We start from the raw sequence: 25,043 nt of genomic DNA, 5'->3' as shown, positions 1-25,043 counted from the left end.
CGGGCTCCTGGCTCACTTTGGAGGAGACCACGTGAGAGCAACCGGCAAGAAAGCAATGACATCTCCGAGACAGAAAACCCATCTTTTATTTATTTTATCCAAACTATTGTGTGAATTATTCATTCACGTTTATGTAAGCCACTGAACTACAGGGATAAAGGGGGGTCAGAACGCTGGCTTGATCTGCCCCAAGCTGAACTGACTCCGTCGAGGCAGCCTTGTCTGGAGGATGGACCCTTCCCTACCTGAACTGGAGACCAGGGTCAGGGCCCCCTCGCTTCCGAGGGTCTGTGTGGCATGGAGGACGGACCCTTCCCCTCCAGGGCCCTGGGTTTGGCTGTCAGAGGGCGAGAGAGTGACCCCAGGAGTGAATGCGGCGGTCCCCGCTGCTCCCAGCTGTATGGGTGGTGATCTTGCCTCTGAGAGGGGGCCCCACACACCACCTTCCTCACCCTGGGACCTCATGCCAACCTGCCATGGGTGGGCCATGCAGCCGGGAGCCCCGGAGCTTCCAGAGGTCTGTGAGCGGCACAGGCGGCTTTGAGGTCTATCGGAAAACAGGGCTCTTTCCTCCTCCAAGGTCAGGCTGCATTTATTACCAAAATCTAATTCTTCCCCTTTGGACGTCTGAGATCTATCAAAGGCAGCATGGGCCGTGTTAGAGTGAAATATGGCCTCTGAAACATGGTCTCTGCGTTCTTCCTTCCGCATGTGGGAACTCCTGCTACCGACAGCCCCGTCTTCGGGAGGGTCAGCCGAGGGACGCAGGGAAGAATATTGGGGTTAGAGCTGCCAATTAACCTTCAGATTTCGTCGCCTGATTCATCAAGGGCCCCGGGCCGCCTCCTGCCGGAGGGGCGGGGCTGTGGAATAACAACGCCCCCCAGGGCCGTCTTTGCCCGCGACGGAGGGAGGAGGCCAGGTCGGGGCCAGGGCCGAATCAGTGCCGAGGCTGCCATCCCACAGGTGGACGGGCGCCAGGGCCCCTCTGCTTACAGGCCCGCGGTGGTACAGGCCCCGTCTCCTCCCAGTCCCTGACATCCGGATGCCGCTAACATGGGCCCTGCACTGCTGCTCCTTCCAGAACCCATGGCAGGCGGCGCCCTTGCTCTTGCAGCCAAGCGGCGAATCTCTGTGAGCCTGAGTGTCCTCGTGTGTGGACTGGGGATTGGATCGTGTTCGTAGCTGTCACAGCCAGGCGGTGAGTGCATTTGCACACGGAACGGGCTGCTTGACTGAGCTCACGCCGTCGGAGGTGCCCAGTGGCCCTGCATTCTCGGCAGTGGCCTCCAGTGCGTGATCTGGCTCATCGCCTCTGAAGGCAGCTGCCTACCTGTGTCCGTGTTGCAGACAGAGGACCTGGGAGATGGGGTGAAGGGGTAGGTTCAGGGTCACAGGTCGGGGAGGCAGAGCCGAGCTGGACCCGCGGCCCCTCCCGCATTCTCCATCTTCATCTGTAGACTTGAGGGCTTCTCGTTTGCACTTGGCTCCCCTGTCCCTGATCATCTCCAGGAAGCAACCTGGACTGCATCGTCTGCCTTAAACTGGCCCATCAGAGCCTCTTCTGGCCGCTATGCACAAACTCCCCAGCAGCCCCTCTCTCACTCGCTGTGACCTGGCCAGCAGGCACTCACACGTGTACCTTTCCTCACACTCCCCCAGAGCGGGCTGTGGGGGACCCCACCCCCATCCTGGGGCCTTCAGACTCATCTCTAACTCAGGACCAGCCTTCCCCCGGGCACTGCCTGGGGTTGGAACCCTCATTCTCTCCAACCTTGTGGCTATGGTTGACTTTAATATCCTCTTTCTCAGCCCAGCCAGGGAGCTGACCATCCTGTGCCTGGATGTGGGTGCCTACACCAGTCCTGTGATTCAGTCCCTCGTCGTAGTGGAGGGAGGCTGGCAGCTGGCCCAGCTCCTGTGACCTGCAGGATAGGGTCCACCAGGCTCCCGGCCCCGCCTGGAGCGGTCCCAGGCCCCTGGAGGGCTCCCCAGCGCCAGCTCCAGACAGCACTGCTGGGAAGCACCCGGCCTAGAGGACGGCTCTGTGTGCGTCTAAGTGGAGCCAGTCCTAATAATTAACGGTGGGGATAAATCGAGGTTTAATTACTTGGAAGGCCTTTCGGGTGAGAGATTCATGATAATCGCTGTTATCCTCCTGATGGCTCTGCTCAGTAGTTCCTCCCCAGGCAACCGTAAACCCTGGCAGCGGGGGGCAGGGGCGCGGGACTATACCCTGAATGGTCACTTAGAGCCATGTTGGGGACAGTGGGCCTGGGGGTGCCGGCTCTCGTCTCACGAGTGACCTGGCCTCAGAGGTGGCTGGCAGGTAAAGCCCCGGGGCAATAGGATCCGGAATGTCCAGGTGGCTTCCTGCCTGCCTCCCTGTTTCTCGGTGCTGGCTCCTGCGGGGAAGGTGTCCAACTCCAGAAAGGACCCAGGCAGCAGCCTGGGAACAGATGGTCAGGATTGCTGGGTGGTGTGGCGGCCCAGGCCTTCACTTTGGGACCCACATCCTCAGCAGCAGCTACTCTTCAGATTCTCGCCTAAGTCGCTGGAGCGTTGGGGCAGGTGCGCCCCTGAATCATGCCTAATCCTGCGGCTTCCTGGCAGTGATTGGGTGGCTCCAGGTGTCATTCTGCCGGCTGAGGGCTGGTCCCTCCTGGGCTGCTCGTAGTCTGGCTCTCAGAGTTACCGTTCTTAATGCAGTAACTTTATCATCACCACCACCAGAGGATCAGCCTTTATCAGCTCACCCCTCACTCTCGTTCTCTCATGCGTGCCAGTGGAGGCTGGCTGGTGTGACACGGGGGCCTCCTGTGTCCCTGAGCAGCCGCCACTCCCGCCTGTACTCAGCCTCCTCCCTGCCCTGGCCACTCCTGGTTCCCCACCCCTCCGGCCGGGTGCTGCACTCACTGTCTCCTTCCCTCCCTTCCACAGAGCTGAAGAAGCAGGTGGAGAGCGCCGAGCTGAAGAACCAGCGGCTCAAGGAGGTTTTCCAGACCAAGATCCAGGAGTTCCGCAAGGCCTGCTACACGCTCACCGGCTACCAGATCGACATCACCACAGAGAACCAGTACCGGCTGACTTCGCTGTACGCCGAGCACCCGGGCGACTGCCTCATCTTCAAGGTGGGTCCTGTGTGCGACTGTTCTCTGGCTGGCTGTCTCCTCCCACGGGGAGATCTGACTGTAGCCCTCGGCAAAGGAGCAGCTCTGTGAAGGGGATGGTGTGGAGGGCCAGGCGGGAAGGAGGTGCACTGGGCTGTCCTGAGGCTTCACCCCCTGAGGCTTCTCAGCCTTGGGCCAACCCTATGTGGCTTTGCAGCCCTGGACCCTCTGGGTGTGGAAGGCCCTGGGCCGCTCCCCCGACTTTCTCGGTCTCTGTCTGTCGCAACTTGGGCTTTGTTCCATAAGGGCTGTGGCCGCAGGCGGGTGTCAGTGTGTCCAGCGGCAGCAGCGCCTGGGGAGGACTGAAGTCCATGTGGGGCCGGGGCAGGGGTGCCTTCTAAGCCGCCAGGCTGCGCGGCGGGACAGCAGCCAGAGGCCAGCACAAGGCGAGGTAGACAGACTAGAAGAGGAAAGGAGAGCCGGGAGCCGGCCGCATATCCATACCCTCGTCCTGTGAGCCAGCAGGCGCTCTTCTGGTTTGCTGGTGCAGCAGGACTGGGTCCACCATTGTGGACATGAAGAGTCCTTGGGTGAGCAGGGTCTGGTAGCAGAAATCGGGGTGTTACATGTTGACCCTCAGGGTGGCGGTGGCCCCACGTGGACCTCCAGCAGCTGGAAACCCAGGGTGACAACGGCTTGTTCATCACTGCCCCAGTGAGCTAACCTCCCGTTTGTGAAGATGGTGCCGTCGGCCTGGCGTGGCATTGTGGCCCCGGTGAGGCCTCACGGCCCCGTCTTGGCATGTGGCTGCTTCAGGAAGGTTGGAGGGGGCGGTGGCTGTGGGAGATCAGGACAGGCGGAGACGGGCCCCACCTGGGACTGCTATGGTCTGGAATGGGCGTCTAAACCGCCCGCAGTCTGCAGCCTCTGCGCATCTTTATAGAACCGAAAACCAACTTTGATTTGTACAAAAGCTGTACCCAGTGCGGCCTACGTGTGTCCGCCAGCCTCTCCCAGCAGCGAGCCGCTGCCTGTCTGATTCAGCCTTAGCCCGGCGGTTCCTCCTCCTCCTGCACAACCCGCCTATCTTCACAGCCTGCGCTGCTCTGGGGCCCTGCGCCGGGCTTGCTCTGCGCTCCTTCTGGATTTCCCGCTTCTCAGATCACATTCATCCATTTCTACACACGTGAAAGTCTCAAACCTTTGAATAATAAAAACACACCAAGTCTTTAAATAAGCTATCAGAAATGTACTTCTTCGCTTTTGTATAATTCTGTATACTTTGAATAATTCACAGAGGTGTTTAATGCATTATAGAAATTCCATGGGTTTTGAAAACGATTAGTATTAATAAAGGCGTATCACGAACCGTCATCACTTAACACATCACTTGTTACATCAACATTTACAAATTAAGAGGCGGCATTTCCCCGGATCCCAGCATGTGCTGTAGTTGAAGCAATGATCTTAGGAGGACCAACTCCAGTGGAACCTTGGGGCGCCCTCCACAATGTTTTCTATTTAGAGTGTCGAAAATTCCAAAGAGGGACGCAAGCCAGTCGTCATCCTCCCGCGAAAGGCAGCCGCCGTCCCGCTTTGCTGTTTCCTTTTGGTGTTCTATACATAGGCACGTATGTAGGCATGTTCATTTACACCTGGGAACTCAGGATCCTGGGGTTCCATTGTGTGTGCTCCTGTGTTACTTTTAAAAAACCCCATTAGCAAGTAGTTCCTTGGCCCCTGTCAGCCCCGTGTGGGCTTCTGAAGCACACCCCTGCCTGGTGTCCTCAGGTTTGCTGGACACCAGGTCCATCCCCGTCATACCCTCGAGCACGGGCCCTGCCGCTCTCCCTGCTCGAGCCAGCATCTCAGCTCCCTCGGCCCTCATCCCGCCCCCCGGACCCCGGCCATGGCAGGATGTTGAGAGCAGAAGGCTTGGGCCGGCCTCAGCTTGCCAGTGGCCAGACCTTTAGCCCCCACAGCCTGGGCGGGACCTTCAGCCCCCGTGGCCTGTACGGGAACCCCTGCCCTCCTCCCTGCCTTGGAGCCCTCTTAGCCCCCAAGGCTCCTGAGGTCAGGGAGAGGCAGGAAGGGGGCCCCGGGAGGAGGCAGGCAGGCAGCAGAGAGCCCAGGAGCTGGCCAGCTCGCTCCAGGCCTGAAGGACACACAGCGTACAGGAGGCCTGGCTTGCCCTGAGGAGCCGTGGCTCCTTCAGGGATCTGGCCTGGCCCCTGCAGCTCTTGCCAGGTGTCCCGCGTCCCTTCCTAGACCCTTGTGATCTGGAGCCTTGGCGCCCTCCCAGGCCACCCCCTCACTGCCCATCCTACAGCCCTTGCTGTCCCTTCTTTCCAGTGGCAGGCCTGGCCTGACCTGACTTTCTGGACCACAGCCTGTCCTGGCCCAAGGCCTGTGTGAATATGTCTTTGCAGGCCCTGTGAGGGCTGGCTGTGCTGGGTCAGGAGGCACGGAGCTGAGGCAGCCGCCTCCGGAAGGACAGACGGGCCACTGGCCCAGCACTCCACCAGCAAGGCCTGGTGCCCACAGTGGCCCTGCTCCCCACCCTCCTGGCTGCCCACCATGCCTGCTCTGGGCCCTGTCCCGGGGGCTCGCATGGGTGGACAGTGTCAGGGAATGAGGTTGCTTTCAGCTGACCCACTTTCCCCGTGTATGACATGCACTGTGTTTTCATGCTTGAAGCTCACAAGATCGGGGAGATTAAGAAAAGGATGGAAGGGCTTTACAAGTTAGTATTTGCAGGCAGGGCTGAGAGCTCTGGGGTGGGCCTGGCAGGGGGATCTCTGGGCAACCCAGGCAGGGGGCTGACTGAGGTGAGCGTGTGGGCTGGTGCCCAAGCACAGCTGTTGCCAGCGGGGTGCCGGCTGGGCCTCTGCCTCGTCTGTAAAGCAGGCACAGTTATGTCTCACCCGCAGGAGTAAGTGGGGCCATGTTCCTGGCACACCGTCATGGTTGCCGAGACCCCACCTTGGTCCATCATTTTCATTTCTGAGCAGTGAAGTCCCCACAGGCAGAAGCTGCCAACTTGTGCCTGCGTTTCTCCCTGGAACCCCAGCACCAAGGCCCACCGGCTCCGTCCTCTTCACCTGGGCCCAGCTCGCTTGTAGATGCCTTCTCCAGGAAGCCCTCCTGGGTTCCTCAGACATGGGACCCCTTCTTCTGCTGGCTCCCCTCTTAGAACATCTGCCACCTTGTGCTTTTCCTGACAGGCAACTCTGCCAGAAGTTTTATTCTGTTGGGTTACTTGTCCCTTGAGGGTCCCCGGGGGACCTAAGCATGCCCCTCCTGTGTTTTTCCCCCACTGCTGGGTGCCTGGTTTTTAAAGATGCTTCTTGCTCCATTTCTCTCCCAGGCTTCCTTTCATAGCCTCTTTCCCCTGGCCTCACCCAACCCCCACCCTCTCCTCCTGTTCTTCCTCCTCCCTCTCCACTCCTCCTCCCACTCCAGACTCTGTCCTGCCCAGCCCACGTGCCCTGCTGGCAGCTGTGCCCAGCACCCCACTCACCCCCTCCCCTCTTTGGAGAGCTGGGGCCTCCCAGACCTTCCTGCGCCCCATCTGATTGATGTGGAGGGATCTCCTGCTGGAAGGATCTGGGCCTCTAGAGCATGTTCATAAGGGCTGACACTGGGCACACAGCCTCACCTCCCCGAGTCTCAGTCTCCTCACCTGTTGAATGGAAGTAACTGCGGCTCACTTCAGAGGCTGTAGGAGGCAAGTCTCATAAGTGTCACCTGTAGAGCAGTCATGTTGCACCGGGATCCCTGTTGGCTGGTTCAGCTCCAGCCCACGGTGCACCCGTGCTTCTCACAGAGCTGTGATCCTGCAACCCTGCCTGCCATCCCCAGAGCCACAGGATAGCTCTGCTGGCCCTCGCTCGGCGTCCTGGTCCGTGCAGACCCTCTGGACGACCTGCAACGCTCGAGCTTTCAAAGACTCCCTGTGAGCCTACTTCCGAAGTCCTCCGAGCTGCCCTTCACTGGGTGAGGCCGTCGGCCTCCTGAGAAATCCTCCCCCTTGGGTGCCAAGAGCTGCCGAGTCCTCTGGCAGGAGCTCTGACCACGAGACCAGCATCGGTCCTGCCCCATCCACCTGTCATTCCTGCCTCCTTTGTACCCAGGACACCAAGCTTGGTGACAGGAGAGGCACTCGTGCTGTTCACGGCTGCCCCACTCCCCCAGCTCAGGGCCTGGCTTATGGAGAGGGCGCTCTAGGGCTCTGCCAGATAGACAGAAAAACAGGTTTCAGGGGGGAAAAAGGGAAGAGATAAACAGCGAACAGACAGCAGCCAACCTGTAGGGCCAGGGCTCATGTGGGCACCTCTGCCTGCAGATGGTCACTGACTTATCGGGGCCATGCAGGGGTAGCCCCGGTCTCCACTGTCCAGAGGAGAGAGAAGAGACACTCTGGAGTCACCTTGTCCTGGCCAGCTCCTGATCCTGGTGTGCAGCCTTGGCGAGGCCACTGTGCTCCCGTGAGACTCAGTTTCCCCGTCTCATGAGGAACGTGCTCTAGATGCTCCCTGGGGGCCCTGACCCTGGCCTCCTGGCTTCAGAAAGGCACCCCCAGGGCACTGAGCATCACGAGGTGCACCCAGAAGGGTCTGCCCCGAGCTGCCCAGGATGGTCTGCCCCGAGCTGCCCTCCTGAGATAGGGCCACGGAGGGCAGAGGCCAGTGTGGGAGGGCAGGGAGAGCAGGGAGATAGGCCCCCCTGCCCCACCCTACCCCACCTGGGGGCGGGCATACGTGGCTCCTATGTTCCTGAGAGATCTTGCCAAACCCCAGCCTCCTGGCCACGTCATTCATTTTATCTGATTTTCCCCCAAATGATTCTTCAGGCAGAAAGGGGGCTGCAGACGGAGTTAGAAATAGCCAAGCCTGTTTCCAGTCGAGCGGGTTCCACAGATGTGTGCTGGGATAATTGAGGGTTTGCCACACCGTCCCCCGCCACTTCGCCGAGGAGAATAGGGCTTCCCGTCTCAGCCAGGACCAAGCCTCTTGTTGCCACGTGGGTGGAGGGAGCTGCCTGCCTGGGCTGCCGTTTTGGGGAAAGGCAGGCAAATCTCAGCTCCAGCTCTTACCAGCGGGAACCTGCTGCCTCTGCTCCTCTCCCTCCTGAGAGGAGACAGAGATTCCAGAGTCCCTAGAACGTTCTGGGAAGGCCATACCCTGCCTGGGCCTGGAGGGAGGGAGGCTCAGCTCCTGGTCCCTCCATCCTGGCTGCACTCCTCCCAGTGGTTCTCATGGAATTCTCCTCACCTCCCTTTTCCCCTCTTCTCAAGACCCAGGGAAGGAAGCCTCCTGTTACGAGAGTGAGAAAATTGATGGTAAGAAGTGGATTGACCAGGCCAGGGGCACAGAGCAAATGCAGTTTGGGGCAAAACCGTGAACTTCTGGGGTCCAGGAGACACACTGGTTCCAGCAGGCTCCTCGTTCCTTGCTGCCTGGGGCCTTCCCCGGCTCAGAGGCCTGCAGGGTGGGCGTCAGGGCCAGAGGCGTGGATGGCACAGATTGCAGAACTGTGCAAACCCAGCACCACCACCGTGTGTGACTTCACTGTTGAGCACAGCAGGTCTGTGGCGATGTCGACCTGCTGGGTATGTTGTATGGATGAGGGGGAAAGGTACACAGGTCCAGCCTCCCCGCTTCGAAAACCTGAAATTGGAAATGTTCCAAAATCCACAGCTTTTTGATTGTGGATCTGTCGCTCAAAGGAAATGCTTAATGGAGCGTTTCCGATACCAGATTTTCAGATTAGGGATGAATATTTGCATGAGATGCTTACTCAGCCAGTAGGCACGTAATATAGATATTCTAACAGCCGGAAAACCCGGGGGTCCCAGACACTTGGTCCCAAGCATTTCCAGTAGGGGATACTCAGCACTCACCTGTGTGTGTACGTGTAAGTCTAATACAGTTTCACTTTGCTGGATGACAGGGACGCACGCTGAGGAATGTGCTGTTGGGCAGTGTTGTCTCTGCGGGAACTTCCTAGAGTGACTTACACAAGCCTGGGCTGTGCAGCCTCCTGCACCCCTGGGCCGCACGTCCTCTCGTACCCCTGGGCTGTACGGCCTAGCGTGCTGCTGCCAAGCTGCAAAAGTGTGCAGCTCACGACCGTGCTGAATGCAGTAGGCCGCCGTGGCACAGTGCTAAGCATCTGCGTGTCTACACGTGTCTAAATATGGAAAAGGTGCTGTAGACATGACGTATGAAGGGTGGAAGGTGGTGCACCTGCATCGGGTGCTCACTGTGAACGGAGCTCACAGGGCTGGCAGGTGCTCTGGGCGAGCCGGTGAATGGTGGTGAGTGAGTATGAAGGCCTCGGACATTACTGTGCACAACTGGAGACTTTATAAACGCTGTACCACTTAGGCTACACTCAGTTCTTAAAATGTTTTTCTTTCTTCAATGATAAATGAATGGCTGGGCACAGTGGCCCATGCCTGTAATCCTAGCATTTGGGGAGGCTGAAGTGCGGGGATCTCTTGAGCCCAGGAGTTCAAGACCAGCCTTGGCAACATAGCAAGACCCCATGTCTACAAAATATTTAAAACTTAGCCAGGCATGGTGGCGCCTGCCGATAGTCCTAGCTACTTCAGAGGCTGAGGCGGGGAATTGCTTGAGCCCCAGGAGTTAGAGGCTGCGGTGAACTATGATCGCACCACCGCACTCTAGCCTGGGTGACAGTGAGATCCCATCTCTAATAATAATAATAATAATAAAGTTTGCTGTAACTTTTTGAGTTTACAAACTTTTAAATTGTATGTATGTATGTATGTATGTATGTATGTAGAGATGGAGGCTAGCATGCTCTGTCACCAGGCTGGAGTGCCGTTGCATGATCTCGGCTCACTGCAACTTCTGCTTCCTGAGTTCAAGCGATTCTCCTGCCTCAGCCCCCCGAGTATCTGGGATTACAGGCATGTGCCACCACACCTAGCTAATTTTTTTGTACTTTTAGTAGATACGAGGTTTCACCATGTTGGCCAGGATGGACTCAATCTCCTGACCTCGTGATCCTCCTGCCTCGGCCTCCCAAAGTACTGGGATTACAGGCCTGAGCCACCGTGCCCAGCCTTTAAAAAATGTTTTTGTGTAACGCTTAGCTTAGAGCACAAGCACGGTGTACAGCTATAGAAAAATGTTTTTGTACAGCAGCCTTCCTGGGAAGCAGAAATAGCCCCGCGCCCCTCATCTTTGTGCCGGCCCGGGATGGTGCTTCTGTGCACCCTTCTTTCCCCCTGCTCATCATTGCTGTGCCTGCCAGACCTCGGCTGGGGGAGGTTAGAAGGCGGGGTAGGGGGGAGGTGGCGCAGAGCCCGCTGCTGGCGTCTGCTTATCCCGCCAGGGTCCCGCACAGGGCCTGCTGCTGGCATCTGCTTATCCCGCCAGGGTCCCGCACAGAGCCCGCTGCTGGCATCTGCTTATCCCGTCAGGGTCCCGCACAGAGCCCGCTGCTGGCATCTGCTTATCCCGCCGGGGTCCCGCACAGAGCCCGCTGCTGGTGTCTGTCTGATCCCGCCGGGGTCCCACATTCTCACTGTTGCATGGACTGCAGAACTCCCAGACAGGAAGGCTGTGCACTTCCCCAAGAAAAATGAGAACGTGGGCGTCCAGCAGGGTCCAGACTCCTCTATGGCTGCAGGTTGGCCCTGGGAAATTACTTCTGGTCTCAGCTCCCCAAGTACAAAGTGGGGCCTGTGAGCCCACTTCTCAGGTGCTGAGCGATGGCGAGCTGATAAAACAGCACAGGTGGCCTCAGTGTTTCAGGGTTCCCTCCTTCCTCGTGTCTCCCTCCTCCTGTCCCCCACACACCTGCAGTGGCCAGCAGAGCACTGGGCCTCCGTGGAAACTGGCGGGATAGGCTTGCCTGGTGTCTTTGCCCGTTACGTTGCTATAAAGGAATATCTGAGGCTGGGTGGTTTCTAGAAAAAAGGAGTGTATTTGGCTGACAATTCTGGTGGCTGCAAAGTTCAAAAGTGTGTGTACATCTGGTGAGGGTCTCAGGCTGCGTCCATTCATGGCAGGAGAGGAAGAGGAACTGCCCACGTGGGCAGAGATCCCATGGCAGGAGGCCGAGGGGGTGGGGTGCCAGGCTCCTTCTAACCAGCTCTCATGGGAACAAAGAGACCTCACTAGTTCCCTCAAAGGCAGTACCAGGCTGTGGGTGAGGCCTGTTACCCCATGACCCAGACACCTCCTCCCTGTAGGCCACACCTCCAACACTGGGGATCCCATTTCAATATGAGACTTGTCAGGAACAAACCAACAGTACCCACACCACAGTGCGTGGTCCAGGGGCGAGACCCTCCCAGGGATCCGAGCCCACTGTACCCACACCAGACAGAGTGTGTGGTCCAAGGGCGAGACCCTCCCGGGGATCCGAGCCGACCATACCCACACCAGACAGAGTGCGTGGTCCAGGGGCGAGACCCTCCCGGGGATCTGAGCCCACCATACCCACACCAGACAGAGTGTGTGGTCCAGGGGTGAGACCCTCCCAGGGATCCGAGCCCACCATACCCACACCAGACAGAGCACGTGGTCCAGGGGTGAGACCCTCCCGGGGATACATGCCCTTCCCAGGAGACGATTCTCCATTCCTACCATAGAGAGGGGCCAGGAAGGCCCGGGTCCTGTGTGTCTTGAGAGTGGAGGCAGCTCCACCTCCCAGCTGCCTTCACAACCCTGGGGATGGGCGGCCTTCAGGACATCGCCAGCCTAGGGCGCAGAGCCCAGCTGTTGCTGTGGCCCCTGACGAGCTGTGGCAGCAGACCCCCCAGCTCTGAGCTTTGGAGTCTCGTGGGTGGCTGGGCCTCTGCCTGGGTGGGGTGAGGGGAAGGAATTAGCTGGACCTGGAGCCACCGTGCTGGCTCGGAAGGTGAGGAAGGGCTGAGCCACAAACATGGCAGGCTCAGCTGACAGCAGCAGACGTCCTGCCAGCACCTGGAGCCTGCAGGGGGCACACAACCCAGGCCCTGTGTGAGTCAGCCCAGGGGGAAGATGCGTGTCGCTCCAAGGGCCTGGCTGGGTGAGCCTGCGGAGGCTGCGTGGCTGAGCCTGTGACTTCCGTGAAGCGTCTCCTTGCGTTGCAGGGAACATCAGAGATGGTGCAGGGGCAACTCCACCTGGGGAGAGCATTGTCGGAACCACCCATCCAGGCTTGGCCCTGACCAGGCTCAGGATGTGTGGCCGGGCTGCTGTGGAGCCCTGGGCTGAGCCTGGCCTGGGGTCCAGAGCGGGCAGAGTCCTCCTGAGGGACCCTAGCAGTACAGAGGCCAGGAAAATGGTGAGAGTGGCCGTGAGGATGCCACCTTTTCTGGGCACACCAACCACGCCATCCCCCAGCCTCTCCAGCATCTGCAGCCTTGCACAAGTATTTGCTGAATGGAGGTGGTCTTTGGCGGTGTCGCTGCTGGTCAGCCCCCATCAGGGGCTGGGAGGGACGGGATCCAGGCCAGAGCTGCCTTGGTGTGGTTGTCACCTGCCTCTGCCAGCCCCAGGACCTGGACACATGGCTTCACCTCCTCAAGCCTTATCTTCCTTTATGTGGGCCTGGATCATTGCATTTGCCTGAGGGTCGTGGTGACAGTGCCCTAGACCAGTACGTCTGCAAGTGCCAGGCACGCTGGGGACCCTATATGCCTGCCACGTGGCCCTGAGTGGATCGCAGCCACTATCTGCCGACTTCAGGCCACAAGGAGCTGCAGCGAGCACATTACAGAAGCTTTCGGAACTCATCAGTGAGAACTGCAGGGTGGTTGCGGGAGGAGCAGGTCAACCTCTCCTGTCCTAGGCCCGGACCTCGCACTGGCCTCACGCACGATACCACTGACACACGGACACAAACACAGGCCCACGCATGCACAGCCACCCACATGCATGCATGCTCACACACGTATGTACAGGCAGCTATGCACCACATACCTGCACACACATGCACAGCCACCCATACACATGCATGCTCACACACATGCGCAGGCAGCCACACACCACACACATGCATGCACACACACATGCACAGCCACCCACATGCACGCATGTTCACACACACGCACAGGCAGCCACACACCACACACATGCATGCTCACACATGCACGCATGCACAGCCACTCACATGCATACATGCTCACACATGCACAGACAGCCACATACATGCACACGTGCACACACATGCTCATGGTTGGCCTCTGTCTCTCCCGGGCATCCCACGTGACACCTGCTTCCGTGATCTGGATCCAGGGGCAGGGAGAGAAACTGAGTCGGGCAGTGTGGGCCCAGCCAGAGTCCCCCCAGCCCAAGTGTTTCAAGGGCTGTGAAGACACACAGTATGCAACCTGCCATGTTAGAAAAGAGAGATGTGGCGTCTCCTTCCCGTCCTCCCCACCTCTGCTATGCGGTCACTGACAGCCCTGAAGCCTTCTCACCAGGGACCTGTGGGGCAGGACTGTGTGAGACAAACAGCTCCCGGCACCATCTTCTGGAGTCTGGCTCCACACCCCAGCTGGCCCCAGGGAGCTGCTGGCCTGGGCCAGGAAGGGTGCAGGACCAGGGCCACAGACCTGTGTGCAATCCTCAGCTGCTGCCCCAGCCCTGCAGCAGGTCTCTGCCTGTTTGCACACAGTGCCGTGTGCCCGGCCATGGCTGGCACCAGCAGAGCAGGGCCTACCCAGGGTTACCCAGGTCCCAGGCCCAGGTCCAGACCCTTCTTCCCACCAGGCTGGCCCAGAGTTCTGCTGACCCCTGCTGCCCTGGAAGTGTTGAGAGCAAAGAACCTGCACACGCCCACACGCCTGTTTGCAGACACAGTGTGGTGTGCAAGCCCCAGGCGGGCCCTCTCCCACCTGTGCCACCGTGCTCTCCCACTCAGCTGCCCATTCTTGTCACCGAGCCCATGCAGAGGTGTCGACTCGTGAATCGAGGACCTGCTGTCCAGCTGGGGCGTGCTGACACAGACTGAGATTTGCGCAGGATTTATCCTGCTCAGATGAAGCATCCGCTTTGCTGCCCGTGGGTGTAGACGTGACCTTGGTAGCTGCCCTGTTTCCTTCTGAAACAGGCTTGTGAATAAGCAGGCACATCTGGCAGCCCCCCATCTCCCGTGCACTGATCTTGCACAGATCAGGACTCAGGACTCCAGGCTCTGGGAGGGGCACTTACCCCCAGAGGACAAACCTCTTAGACAGTGACTAGCCCTATGCCGTTCCAGGCCCAGAGCTTGCCGCCGGGTGCCCAGAAGTGAACCTGGCCCTCACAGCACTCCTGGGCTGACAGGAAGGTAAACATGCCCACGGGTCTCTGCAGGTCACTGGGATGAGGCTGCCCTGATCTGGGATGAGGGCTGGTGAGGGCCCAGGTGGGGCAATCCTGGGGTGGAGGCAGTAGGACCTCATGGAGGAAGAGGAGGCACTGCTGCTGCTGGGGGCATAGAATGGGAAGCCAGGCATGTGGCCCCCAGGTCTGGGGCCAGAGATGCCAGGCGGGGGTTCCTGCTGGGGTATCTGCCTGCCCTGTTCCATCTTCCTCATTCCTCTGCTGAGGAGTGGGCCCACCCGATCCAGGAGCCAGGCTGGAGGGAGAGAGACAGGACTGGAAGGGCCAAGACAGGGAGAGGCTCTGGGTGCTGGGCTGCCGAACCCTCGGGGATCTGCCCCCGCTGCACAGAGCAGCAGCCAGAGCTGCGGGGGGGTCAGGTGAGTGGGCACCTTGGGGTTGTCATGGCAACAGCTCTTAGCCATCGGTGGATAGAATTAGGGGGTTGAAGGCCGGGCATTCGGGAGCCCGTACCCTGCAGGGCCGCTTAGGAAGCAGGAGCTGCAGTGGCCCACGGTGGGACAGCTCCGCATATCACACACTGACCTGGAATTTGCCCTCCCGACCGCACCCCTGTGGCCCCCACACCCCTGCAGCCCAGACCCCTGGACTTCTCTCCTGTCTGAGTTTACTGGCCTCCACCTGATGCTCACTGCTGTGCGTTTGAGCTTCAAAGCCCTCATTAAGCCCTCTCCATCTTTCTCCAGGCAGAGCTGGGACACAGGTTTTTGGGGATAGACTGAGAAAAAAGGACCTGAGAGAGGGATACTATGGTGTGGGCAGAGGGCACGTGAGAGGCAGCCCTTCGTGGAGCTCTGGGCAGGGAGTGGTTCCTGAGACTCGTTCCTTGAAAGTAGTGTTTGTGTGTGGGGACGTCCGTGCAGGGACCTGGAGCCATCTCTGAAGCTGGAGCGGCGAGGTCCTTTCTCTTCCCCCGTCCTGCTGTGACTCCACCACGTGGCCTCTGCTCCTGGGCCCCTGCCTTGGGTCCAGTAGTGATGACTGAGTACTCAGGTTGTTGAGGTGTGCTCACCATGCACATATATGGGTTTTGACCAACACAGGTAATTTCATGCACAGTGATCCCCAATTCTAAAGCTGAGATGACCTCTGCCTGTTCCCAGAGGGTGACATGAGGGGTGCACTCCACCACACTGTCCCAGAGCAGCTGCTCCACACTGCAGATTGCCCGCTGCCCCCTTGCCCCATGGCCTGCCCCGCCTGTGTCTGAGGGTGCTGTCCCCTCCCTGCTGTGGCTTAGGCTGCCTCCAGGCCTCTGACCTGTGGAACACCAGGCAGGAGGCCTGGGCTGGGGGCCCCAGGGTGCAGGTGTGGTCTGCTCCACACAGTCCTCCCACGTCAGACCAGGGGTTCTCCTCCACCCACTCCAGACAACTCCCCTGCTGCCCAGCCCCTCTCAGGCTGTCTCACCAGGCCACTCTCGGTCGTCTCTTAGGCCTGGTGACATTTTGGAATGGAAATGAAGTTCGGCAGTGATTGGGCTGAGAAGCAGGAAGATGCAATGGGAGTTCGGGCCGAGGGAAGGTCAGCAGGACGGTCTCAGGGCCTCCACGCGGTGGGGAATCCCAGCTAGGCCCCTGTCACAACGTTGCTCCTTGAGAGCATCGAGGCCTGGGACTCAGCTGGGGGCTTCCCAAGCCAGAGGCAGGGGAGCTGGTGGGTGCCCGGACATGTGGGTGGGTGGCTAGGGGTGTACCGGTGGATGACTAGGGGTCCATGGGTGGGTGGCCAGGGACGTGCTCTTGGGCGCCCAGGTGTGAGGGTGGGTGGCCATGTCTCTTCGGCCAGGGCAGCTGCGAGCAGGGCTGTGCCACCAAACACCATGCATGCCTCAGCTGCCTCCCTCCTGGCTACTGGCCCTGCCCCAAGTGGAGACTGGCCCAGGGGCCAACCTTGGCTTTCAGTCCCAGTGCTGCCTCCTGTTGGCCACATGCTCTCGAATGAGCTGCTCGCCCTGGTGTGGTTGTGAGGATCGAGCAGTCAGATGCAGGGGAGTCCCTGGCTGACTTTGCGCTGTGCACCACGGGGCCTGCGTCTCCTCCTCCAGGCTTCCTTCTGCTGCACGTGGTTCTCCTAGCCCGGGTATCCAGGAGGCTCCCCGGCCTAACCATGTGTCAGGGCCTGCCTGCAGGTCAGATTCAGCTTCACTCAAGGCTCTTGCCTCCGGTTGAGTCCTGGAACTCAGAGCTGGGAGTTGGTATCTGGTTTGAAGCTGTCTGGGTAATGGAGACACCTGGTGGCTTCCTTTTAATATGGCCTGGGGCACGCAGACTGCCGTCTGAGCCTGGACACGCACCCTCTGCCTCGACCTCCATGAAATCAGGCCTTGGGCCTCATGACCCAGGCCACAGCACCCTCTCTGCTGCCCTGGGCAAGGCAGAAGTGTTTTGTGTGGATTGTGCCTGAGGAGGTTGGAGATATCAGAGGTCAGGGAGCTGTCCGTCCCCTGGTGCTGAAGCTGAAGTTGAAGTCAGAGCGAGGGTCTCCAGGATACTGGAGCTTGGCCTTCAGGCAGCAGCCAGTGGGGAGCTGGGCTGATTCCCATGGAAATGGGCATCCTGCTGGCGTGGGCAGCCCTCCCCATGACTCATGGCCCCAGGCATTCAGAAAAGACTGCTGCCTCTGAAAAGGAAGCTCATACCCGGGCCATTTGTGATTCACGGTTTGGCGTTAAGGAGCTCCCACATACCAGGGATCATTTGTGAATCAGGATTCCGGTGTTAAGAGGCTCATGGGGGGGTGGGGTGGACATTTGTGATTCACAGTTTGGTGGTTTGGGTACCTGGGGCTGTTTGTGACATGAGTTTTGGTGTTAAGGAGCTGATTCCTGGGGTCGTTTGTGACAGGAGGTTTGGTGTTTCTCAAGACTTCAGTTCTCTACATAGATTTCTAAAGGAGCAAAACTGCCAGTGTCTTCTTACCTCAGCACCGACCTGGGATCAGAGTCACGGCTGCCCTGGTGATGGAGGGCAGGCCTGGGTGTGGCCCCCAGCAATGGGAAGGGATGCCAGGGGCCATGCAGCGGGCCCGTGGCAGGGCAGTGGCCAGAGCCCATGTCATGCCCACCCGGCAGCCTTCCTGCTCGCTGCGCAGGTGTGTGGCATCCTCAGAGGTGCTCACACTCCAGGCCTGGCTGAGGAAGGGCCGTGAGCAGGCCCCTGTGGCCATGGGTGGCGCTGCCAGGAAGTGGTTAACTGACAAGGCCACCTCAGCAGCCCCTGGGAGGTACCAGCCAGAGCAACGTCAAAAACACAGCCAGCCCGCCCCTCACCCCTTCCCCCGCTCCCTGACAGGCAAGCAAGGCCATTCACAGGCTCTTCCAGAGCCTTCCCATCTCGCACTGGAGCAGTAAGGTCTACACAGACAGTTTAATTTGAATTTGCCTCTCTGGGTTCCCTGAATTGAGAGTGGAATTGCTTTCAACACATGCTGACTTCACGTCCCATCTCATTGCTTCAGCTGTGGTTCAGGATGTCCAAGCAGCTATGTTCACATGTGCTGGCATCTCCCAGGTGCCCTCTGCCCGGCACATTCACCTCCTGAGGCATCCCGGGGCGTGGGCATCCAGGCAGGGCGGGGTACTTGCAGTAAGGTGAGCTCTGCCCTCCCAAGGCTGCCCTTCCTCATCTTGTGCCCTGGCCCCAGCCACAGACCTTGCTGATGGTTGTGCATGGTGAACGGTGTCTGCCCATCGCCAGGTTCAAGCAGGTAGAGGCTCGGAGTGATTCTCAGTCCCTTAGAGATGGCGCAGGGGAGGTCGCCAGTTGTGGGGCCCGAGGACATGGGCAAGCCTGTGGCTTAGATCACCTTCTACCCTGGCACCAGCCACACAGGACTGCTGACCAAAATCAGAGTATTCTTCATATCCGCATAGAGAATTCCTCATGGCTTAATGAAGTATGTAGGAGAAGATGCCAGTGGCTCGTCATGTATCACCCGGAGTCGGGGTGGGGGCACCACGGGCCTCGGGCTGTGTCTGCTGCCTTCCCGCCACCTCTACACCCCCACATCTCCATTTCTGTTTCCTGGTGAAATCAGGGCTGTGACAGATCGTTTTGTTTCCTGCTCTGTTCCTTTGATACTGTATCATGAGCATTTTATGCTCAATTAAATATTTCCTTGATGATGGTATTTAATGGTTGCATAATGTGCTATTTCGTGGTTGTGCCATAATTTACTTAAAATATTTCCTTGTTGTAGGGTGTTTAGCCCGCTCCTCTTTGTATTTACTCACCTGTTGATTTATCTTTCGCTGTGTAACAAAGTATCTTAGCAATCATCTGTCGACACAAATCTTTCTCTGGCTACTTCTTTAGGTTCCTCGTAGATTGATTATTAGTTTGGATGAAATTAATTGGATAAATTAATAACCTATTTATGCTGGAGGTTGCAAATTTTTTGTGAAAAATCAGACCTTGGCGATGACCTTGAACAGCAGGATATAAATAACTCCCACAAGCTTAATGTTCCAATAACGGAACACTAGGCATAAATGGGTTAATTAAAGTGCGTGACCATTTAAACCCATATTTGAGTTGTTTTGCATCTATTTCAGCCATATAAGACTTCAGCAAATGAGACTTGGCTCATCTGGTGTGATTCTGAGACCACAGAGCTGGGAGGACTTGGTCATGGCTCATAATCTTAGCGAAACCCCATGTATATGGCGGAACAGTTCCTGTCTCCGTCTTACGGAGATCAGCACACCGGGGCCCTGGTTTGCCTAAGGTTCTGCAGTTAGACGGGGTCTGAGCCAAGAACTAGGCATCCCGCCTGGAGAGCCCTCTGTCAGCTCAGCTCTGCAGCCCAGACTCCCCTCCAGGCTCCAGGCTCCAGGCTCCCCTCCAGGCTCCCCTCCAGGCTCCAGGCTCCAGACTCCGCTCCAGGCTCCAGGCTCCAGGCTCCAGACTCCGCTCCAGGCTCCAGGCTCCAGGCTCCAGGCTCCAGGCTCCACTCCTGAGCTGAACCATGGGGCTGCTGTGGCCTGGCCAGGGAGCAAGGAAGAAGATGGGGCTGTTCCCAGCTCACCCGTCTCTCAGTTCCATCTGTTCTCTGGATCCCAGGCTCCCCATCAGCAGTGAGATCCCTGCCTCCACAGAGTCCTGTGAGTGACCAGGACTCCCTGCAGCTCGCCTGCCCTCAGTTGCCGGGTGCTTTCTGCTGACCACACTGTGCTTCCTCTTGCTTTGGAAATGACAGTGAAGATTGGATGTGAGCATCCTTCTGGGGTTTGGTGTGGAGCCCCCGAGATGGGATGCATGCGGGTTTGCCAGATTGAGGGCCCGCTGTGACTGCAGGAAGTTTGTTTGTAGTGAGCAGGGAAAGGCCAGGAGCTCCTGCTCAAGGAGGGGAGGATTTTGGGGCAGTCTGGCCATGGCCCTTTGTCATCACTGTGTCTACTGGCCTCCCTTCCTCCCAAGGCTCCATCTTTCCTCAAGTTTGGGCTTTGTGGGGAGGTCCAAGCAGTTCCCCAGCTCCCCTAACCAGGACAGCCTCGGCTTCTGGGGGCCCTGCAGAGACGTCATGACCTGGTGCAGGGCTTCCCAAAGCTGCCTGTGGCCCCGTCTGCCCAGCCTGGGTCACCGCAGGTAGGATCCAGGAACCTGGGTGTTGGCAGGCTCCCAGGAAACATGAATGTCATCAGCCCAGGTTTGAGGGCTGCTGATTAGGACCACTGTGGGGATACAGAAGGTGTGTGTGGCTCTCACCTATCACTCACCTATCACACTCCTGTAGGAGTTGTGGCGAGTCCTAGTTGGCCTATTCCAGCAACTCTTGTTTAAAGGACTATCCCTTCCTGATTGAATTACCTTGGTACTTTTGTTGAAAATCAGTTTGCCTTATGTGTGGTTCTGTTTCTGAACTCTCTGTTCCATTCAGGTGATCTTGTGCTACTATCTTGAATACTGCAGCTTTATAGTAAGTCTCAAAGTCAAGTAACGTAAGTCCTCCAATTTTGTTCTTTTTCAAAATTATAGCTATTCTAGATCCACATAAATTTTGGAATTCGCCTGTCAACTTCTACAAAAAAGCCTACTGGGATTTTGATTTGGATTATATTCAATCTGTAGATCAATTTGGGAAGAATTGGCATTCTTTTTTTTTTTTTTTTGGAGACAAGGTCTCACTCTTCTTGCCCAGGCTGGAGTGCAATGATGCGATCTTGGCTCACTGCAAGCTCTGCCTCTGGGGTTCAAGCGATTCTCCTGCCTCAGCCTCCCAAGTAGCTAGGATTACAGGCACCTGCCACCATACCCAGCTAATTTTTGTATTTTTAGTAGAGATGGGGTTTCACCATGTTGGTGAGGCTGGTCTCGAAATTCCTGATCTCAGGCAATCCAACCACCTCTAATACAGGCATGAGCCACTGTGCCTGGCCGGGAAGAACTGACATTCTAACGATATTGTGTTCCAATCCATGAAAATGGTATATTTCTGTATTTATATAGGTCTTTACCTTCTCTCAGCAATGTTTTTTATTTTCCAATATACAGGTTATGTGTATTTTTAAAATACTTAGCTCTAACTAGTTCATGTTTTCATGCTTTTGTAAATGTGCTTTAAAATTTTTATTTTCCAGTGTTTCATTCCTAATATATAGAAATAATTGACTTTTATATATTGATCTCATATTCTGTAACCTTGCCGAATTTACTTATTAGTTCTAGAAATTTTTTGTAGTTTCTTTAGGATTTTCAACATAGACATTGTATCATGTGCATAAAGTTAGAGTTTTGTGTCTTCCTTTTCAACTTTTATGCCTTATATTTCCTTATCTTGCCCTTCAGTACTGGCTAGGAATTTCAGTACAATGCTGAATAAGAATGGTGAGGGGACATTTTCACCTTGTTTCTGATGCTAATGAGAAAGCATTCAGTATTTTGACATTAGTATGCTGTTAAATATGGGTTTTTCATAGATATCATTTACCAGGTTGAGAAAGTTCCCTTTTGTTCTAGTTGCTAAGAGTCGAATTTTGTCAGGTTTTTTTATGTCTATTGAGATGATCATATGAACTTTCTTATTCTGTTGATATTGTAAGTAATACTGGTTGATTTTTTAAAATGTTAAACCAACCTTGCATTCCTAGGATAAACCCCACTGGGTCCCTTTTTATATGATTGCTAGATTCAATTTCCTAATTTTTAGTGAGAATTTTTGCATCTATGATCTTGTGCAATATTCATCTGTGGTTTAGTTTTTCTTGTAATGTGTTTGTTTGCCTTGGTATCAGGATGATGCTAGCCTCAAAAATGAATTGGGTAGGGTTTCCTCCTCTTTTTTCTGGAGGAATATGTGTGAGATATTTCTTCCCTAAATATCTGATAGAATTCACTAGTGAGGTCATCTGGGCTTGGCATTTTCTTTGTAGAAAGCTTTTTAAATTATGAATTTAATTTATTTAATAGATATGGGACTACTCAGATGTTTTTTGAGTCAGTTTTGATCATTTTTATCTTCTTGAGTTTTTGCTCATTTTGTGTATGCTGTCCAATTTATTGGCATAAAATCATTGATAATAATTCATTATTATCCTGTATTACCCGTAGCATCTGTAGTGCCATCCCTTCTTCCATTTCTGATTTTGGCAATACATATTATCTCTTTTTTCTTCATCACTCTAAGTTTTATTGATTTTTTTTATCTCTCTCCTTTCAGATCTATCAGGTTTTGCTTCCTATATTTTTAATCCCTATTTTGGGGTACATACACAGTTAAGATTGTTATATCTTCTTGGTCACTTGCAATTGTAATTATAATTATGCAGTGTCTGTCTTCATCCCTGAAATATTCTTGTTCTGAAGTCTGACTTGAGTAATATTAATATAGCCACTCCTGCTTTCTTACAATTTTAATATTTATATATACCTATCATATCTATTTCTAATCTTTTAATCTACTTGTGTCTTTATATTTTAAATGAATTTTTTGAAGATAACATATAATTGAATCTTGCTTTTTTTACCCGGCCTGATAATCTATGCCATTTATATTTAATATAATTTTTATGATGTTAAGTTTAAATCTGCCATCTTGTCATTTCTTTTTGTCTTGTATATTCTGTTTTTGTTTTTTTCATTTTTCTTGCTGCCTTTGGGCTGTTTTTTGGTATTCCATGTTTTCTCCAATATTGGCATATTAATCATACCTCTTTGGTTTTCTTCCATTTTGGTTTAGTTATTGCTCTAGGGCAAGGGTCAGTAAACCTTTCCTGTAAAGAAACAGATATCAAATATGTTAGGCTTTGGGAGCCATACTGTCTGTGTCACACCTCTGCTGTTGTAGCACAGAAGCAATTGTACATGTTACATAATGAGCTTGGATATGTGCCAGTAAAACTTTATTACAAAAGCAGGCAGTGGGCCAGAATTGGCCCATGGGTTGGAGTTTGATGACCCCAGCTCTAAGTTTACAATATGCATGATTAATGTCACAGTCTGTTTTCAAATAATCTTACACTAGTTAACATATAGTATTTTTAAAGTATTTTTTCTTTTTGTGTAATTTTTGCACAAATTTTTTTTTGTGAAATTATTCTTTCACTTTAGAGAGTACATTATCTTCTAAGTTAAAATGATTCAAAAATGCTTGTTGAAGTGTATTCACGTATTTAAATACATGAACTGTATTCACGTATTTAAATACATGAACTGTATTCACGTATTTACTGCTTCTGGTACTCTTCCTATCTGTTGATCCAGATTTCCATCTGGCATTTTTTTTTTATTTTGCAGGAAGCACTTCCTTAACATTTCTTATATTGTAGTCCTGCTACCAACAAATTTTCTTGGCTTTTCTTTGTCCAAAAATGTCTTTATTTCATCGTCATCTTTAAAGGATATTTTCACTGGATATAGAATTCTGTGTTGACAGTCTCTTTTTTTAAGCGTCTTATGAATGTTTTGTTGTTTTGTGGCTTGCGTGGCTTCTGACAAGAAGTCTGCTAGTAGTCTTATCTTTGTCCTTTGTATATAATATGCACCACCCTCCCCAGCTGATTTTCTTTGTATTTATCCTGCTTACGGTTCATTGAGCTCCTTGGATTTGTGGATTTACAGTTAATCAGATTTGGGAAATTTTGGCCATTGTTTCTTTAAGTATTTTTTTCTGTTCCCCTCCCCTTTTTCCAGTACTCCAGTTTTACATATTTTAAGTCACTAATATTATCCTAATTACTAAAGCTTTGTACTTTTTGTTTTTTGGCTCTCAGTCTTTTTTCTGTGCTTTCATTTGGATAGTTTCTGTTCCTGTCTTTAAGTTTACTGACCTTTTATCCTGGAGAGTCTAATCTGCCATTGATTTTGTGCAGTGGAGTTTTAAAATTTCGTTTGTTTTTCATGTCTAAAAGGTCCATTTGGTTATTTTTTTTTTATTGGTATCTTTGGTTTCTCCTTCATTTTAGTAGTCTGTTGCTACATAACAAATTTCTCTAGAAGTTAACACCCTAAAACAGGCGTTTGTTATCTCATGAAGTTTTTGAAATTCAGGATCCCACAGCAGTTTTTAGCTGGATGGTTTTGGCTCAGGCTCTCGTCAGAGGGTGCAGTTAGGGGCTTTTGTCCTGGGTTGCAAAGCTGAAGGATTGACAGGGGCCAGATGTTCTGCCCAAATTCATTTAGGTCGCCCTTGGCAGGAGACTTCACTTCCTCTCCATATGGACCTCTCTGTAGGTCTGCTTGAGCATCCTCACAACATGGCAGCTGGCTTTCCCCAGAGTGAGTGCTGAATGAGTTAGAAAGAGACAGACAGAGCCAGCCTAAGATGGAATCTACAGCGTCTTTTATAATGTAATCTTGGAATTGATATACTATCACATCTGCCTTTTTTTTTTTTTTTTTTTTTTTTTTTGAGATAGTCTTGCATTGTCACTCAGGCTGGAGTGCAGCAGCACTGTCATAGCTCACCGCAGCCTTGAACTCCTGGGCTCAAGTGATCCTCCTGAGTAGCTGGGACTACAGGTGCACACCACCATGCCTGGCTCTGCCGTTTTCTATTGATCATGTAGGCCAACCTTGGTATGATGTGGGAGGAGACAGCACCAGGGTGTGACTGCCAGGAAGCAGGGTCGCTCAAGGCCATCCTGGGGGCTAGCAGCCATCCCCTTCGTTGTGTTCATGTTTTCCTGTAAATTCTGCAGCTGTATTTATAATTGCTGTTGTAAAGTCCTTGTCTGCTGATTTCATCGTTTCTGGACTTAATTCTATTGGCCGAGTTTTCTCCTAGCTGTAGATCACATTTTCCTTTTTTTGCATGCTTAGTAATTTTTGATTGTGTGATGGGCATTGTTAATATTATGTTGTCGAGTATATGAAAGTGTGCAAATTTCCTCGTTTTTTCTTTGAAGAGTATTCAGCTTTTTCTGGCAAGCAGTTAAGTTATTTTGGGGTCAGCTTGATCCTTTCAAGAACCGTTTTCACACTCTCTTGGGGCTTGTATGGATTTGCTTTTATTCCAGGCTAGTTGAACGCTGCTACTAAGACATGACCCTTCTGAGGTTCGTAGCAGATGCCCTGGGTGCTCAGCAAGAACACCTGCTCTGGCTGGTCGGCACGTGCCTGTCCCCGGGCCTGTATGACCTTTG

General features: G+C 54.3%; 1 protein-coding gene across 6 annotated transcripts in view; it reads left to right on the top strand.

The window, feature by feature from the left end:
* MAD1L1 (mitotic arrest deficient 1 like 1) overlaps window positions 1-25,043 on the top strand; it is a 414,534-nt gene that overhangs the window by 328,552 nt on the left and 60,939 nt on the right. For all 6 annotated transcript variants that reach the window (XM_025378819.1, XM_025378817.1, XM_025378816.1 and 3 more), the window contains one exon: window positions 2,941-3,131. In XM_025378819.1, coding sequence (XP_025234604.1) covers window positions 2,941-3,131 — 191 coding nt within the window. The remainder of the gene's footprint in view (window positions 1-2,940; window positions 3,132-25,043) is intronic.

The sequence above is a fragment of the Theropithecus gelada genome, chromosome 3 (assembly GCF_003255815.1).
Source record: "Theropithecus gelada isolate Dixy chromosome 3, Tgel_1.0, whole genome shotgun sequence".
Classification (NCBI taxonomy): domain Eukaryota; kingdom Metazoa; phylum Chordata; class Mammalia; order Primates; family Cercopithecidae; genus Theropithecus; species Theropithecus gelada.
Note: the sequence above shows the minus strand (reverse complement) of the source record. Positions and strands in the feature narration are given on the sequence as shown.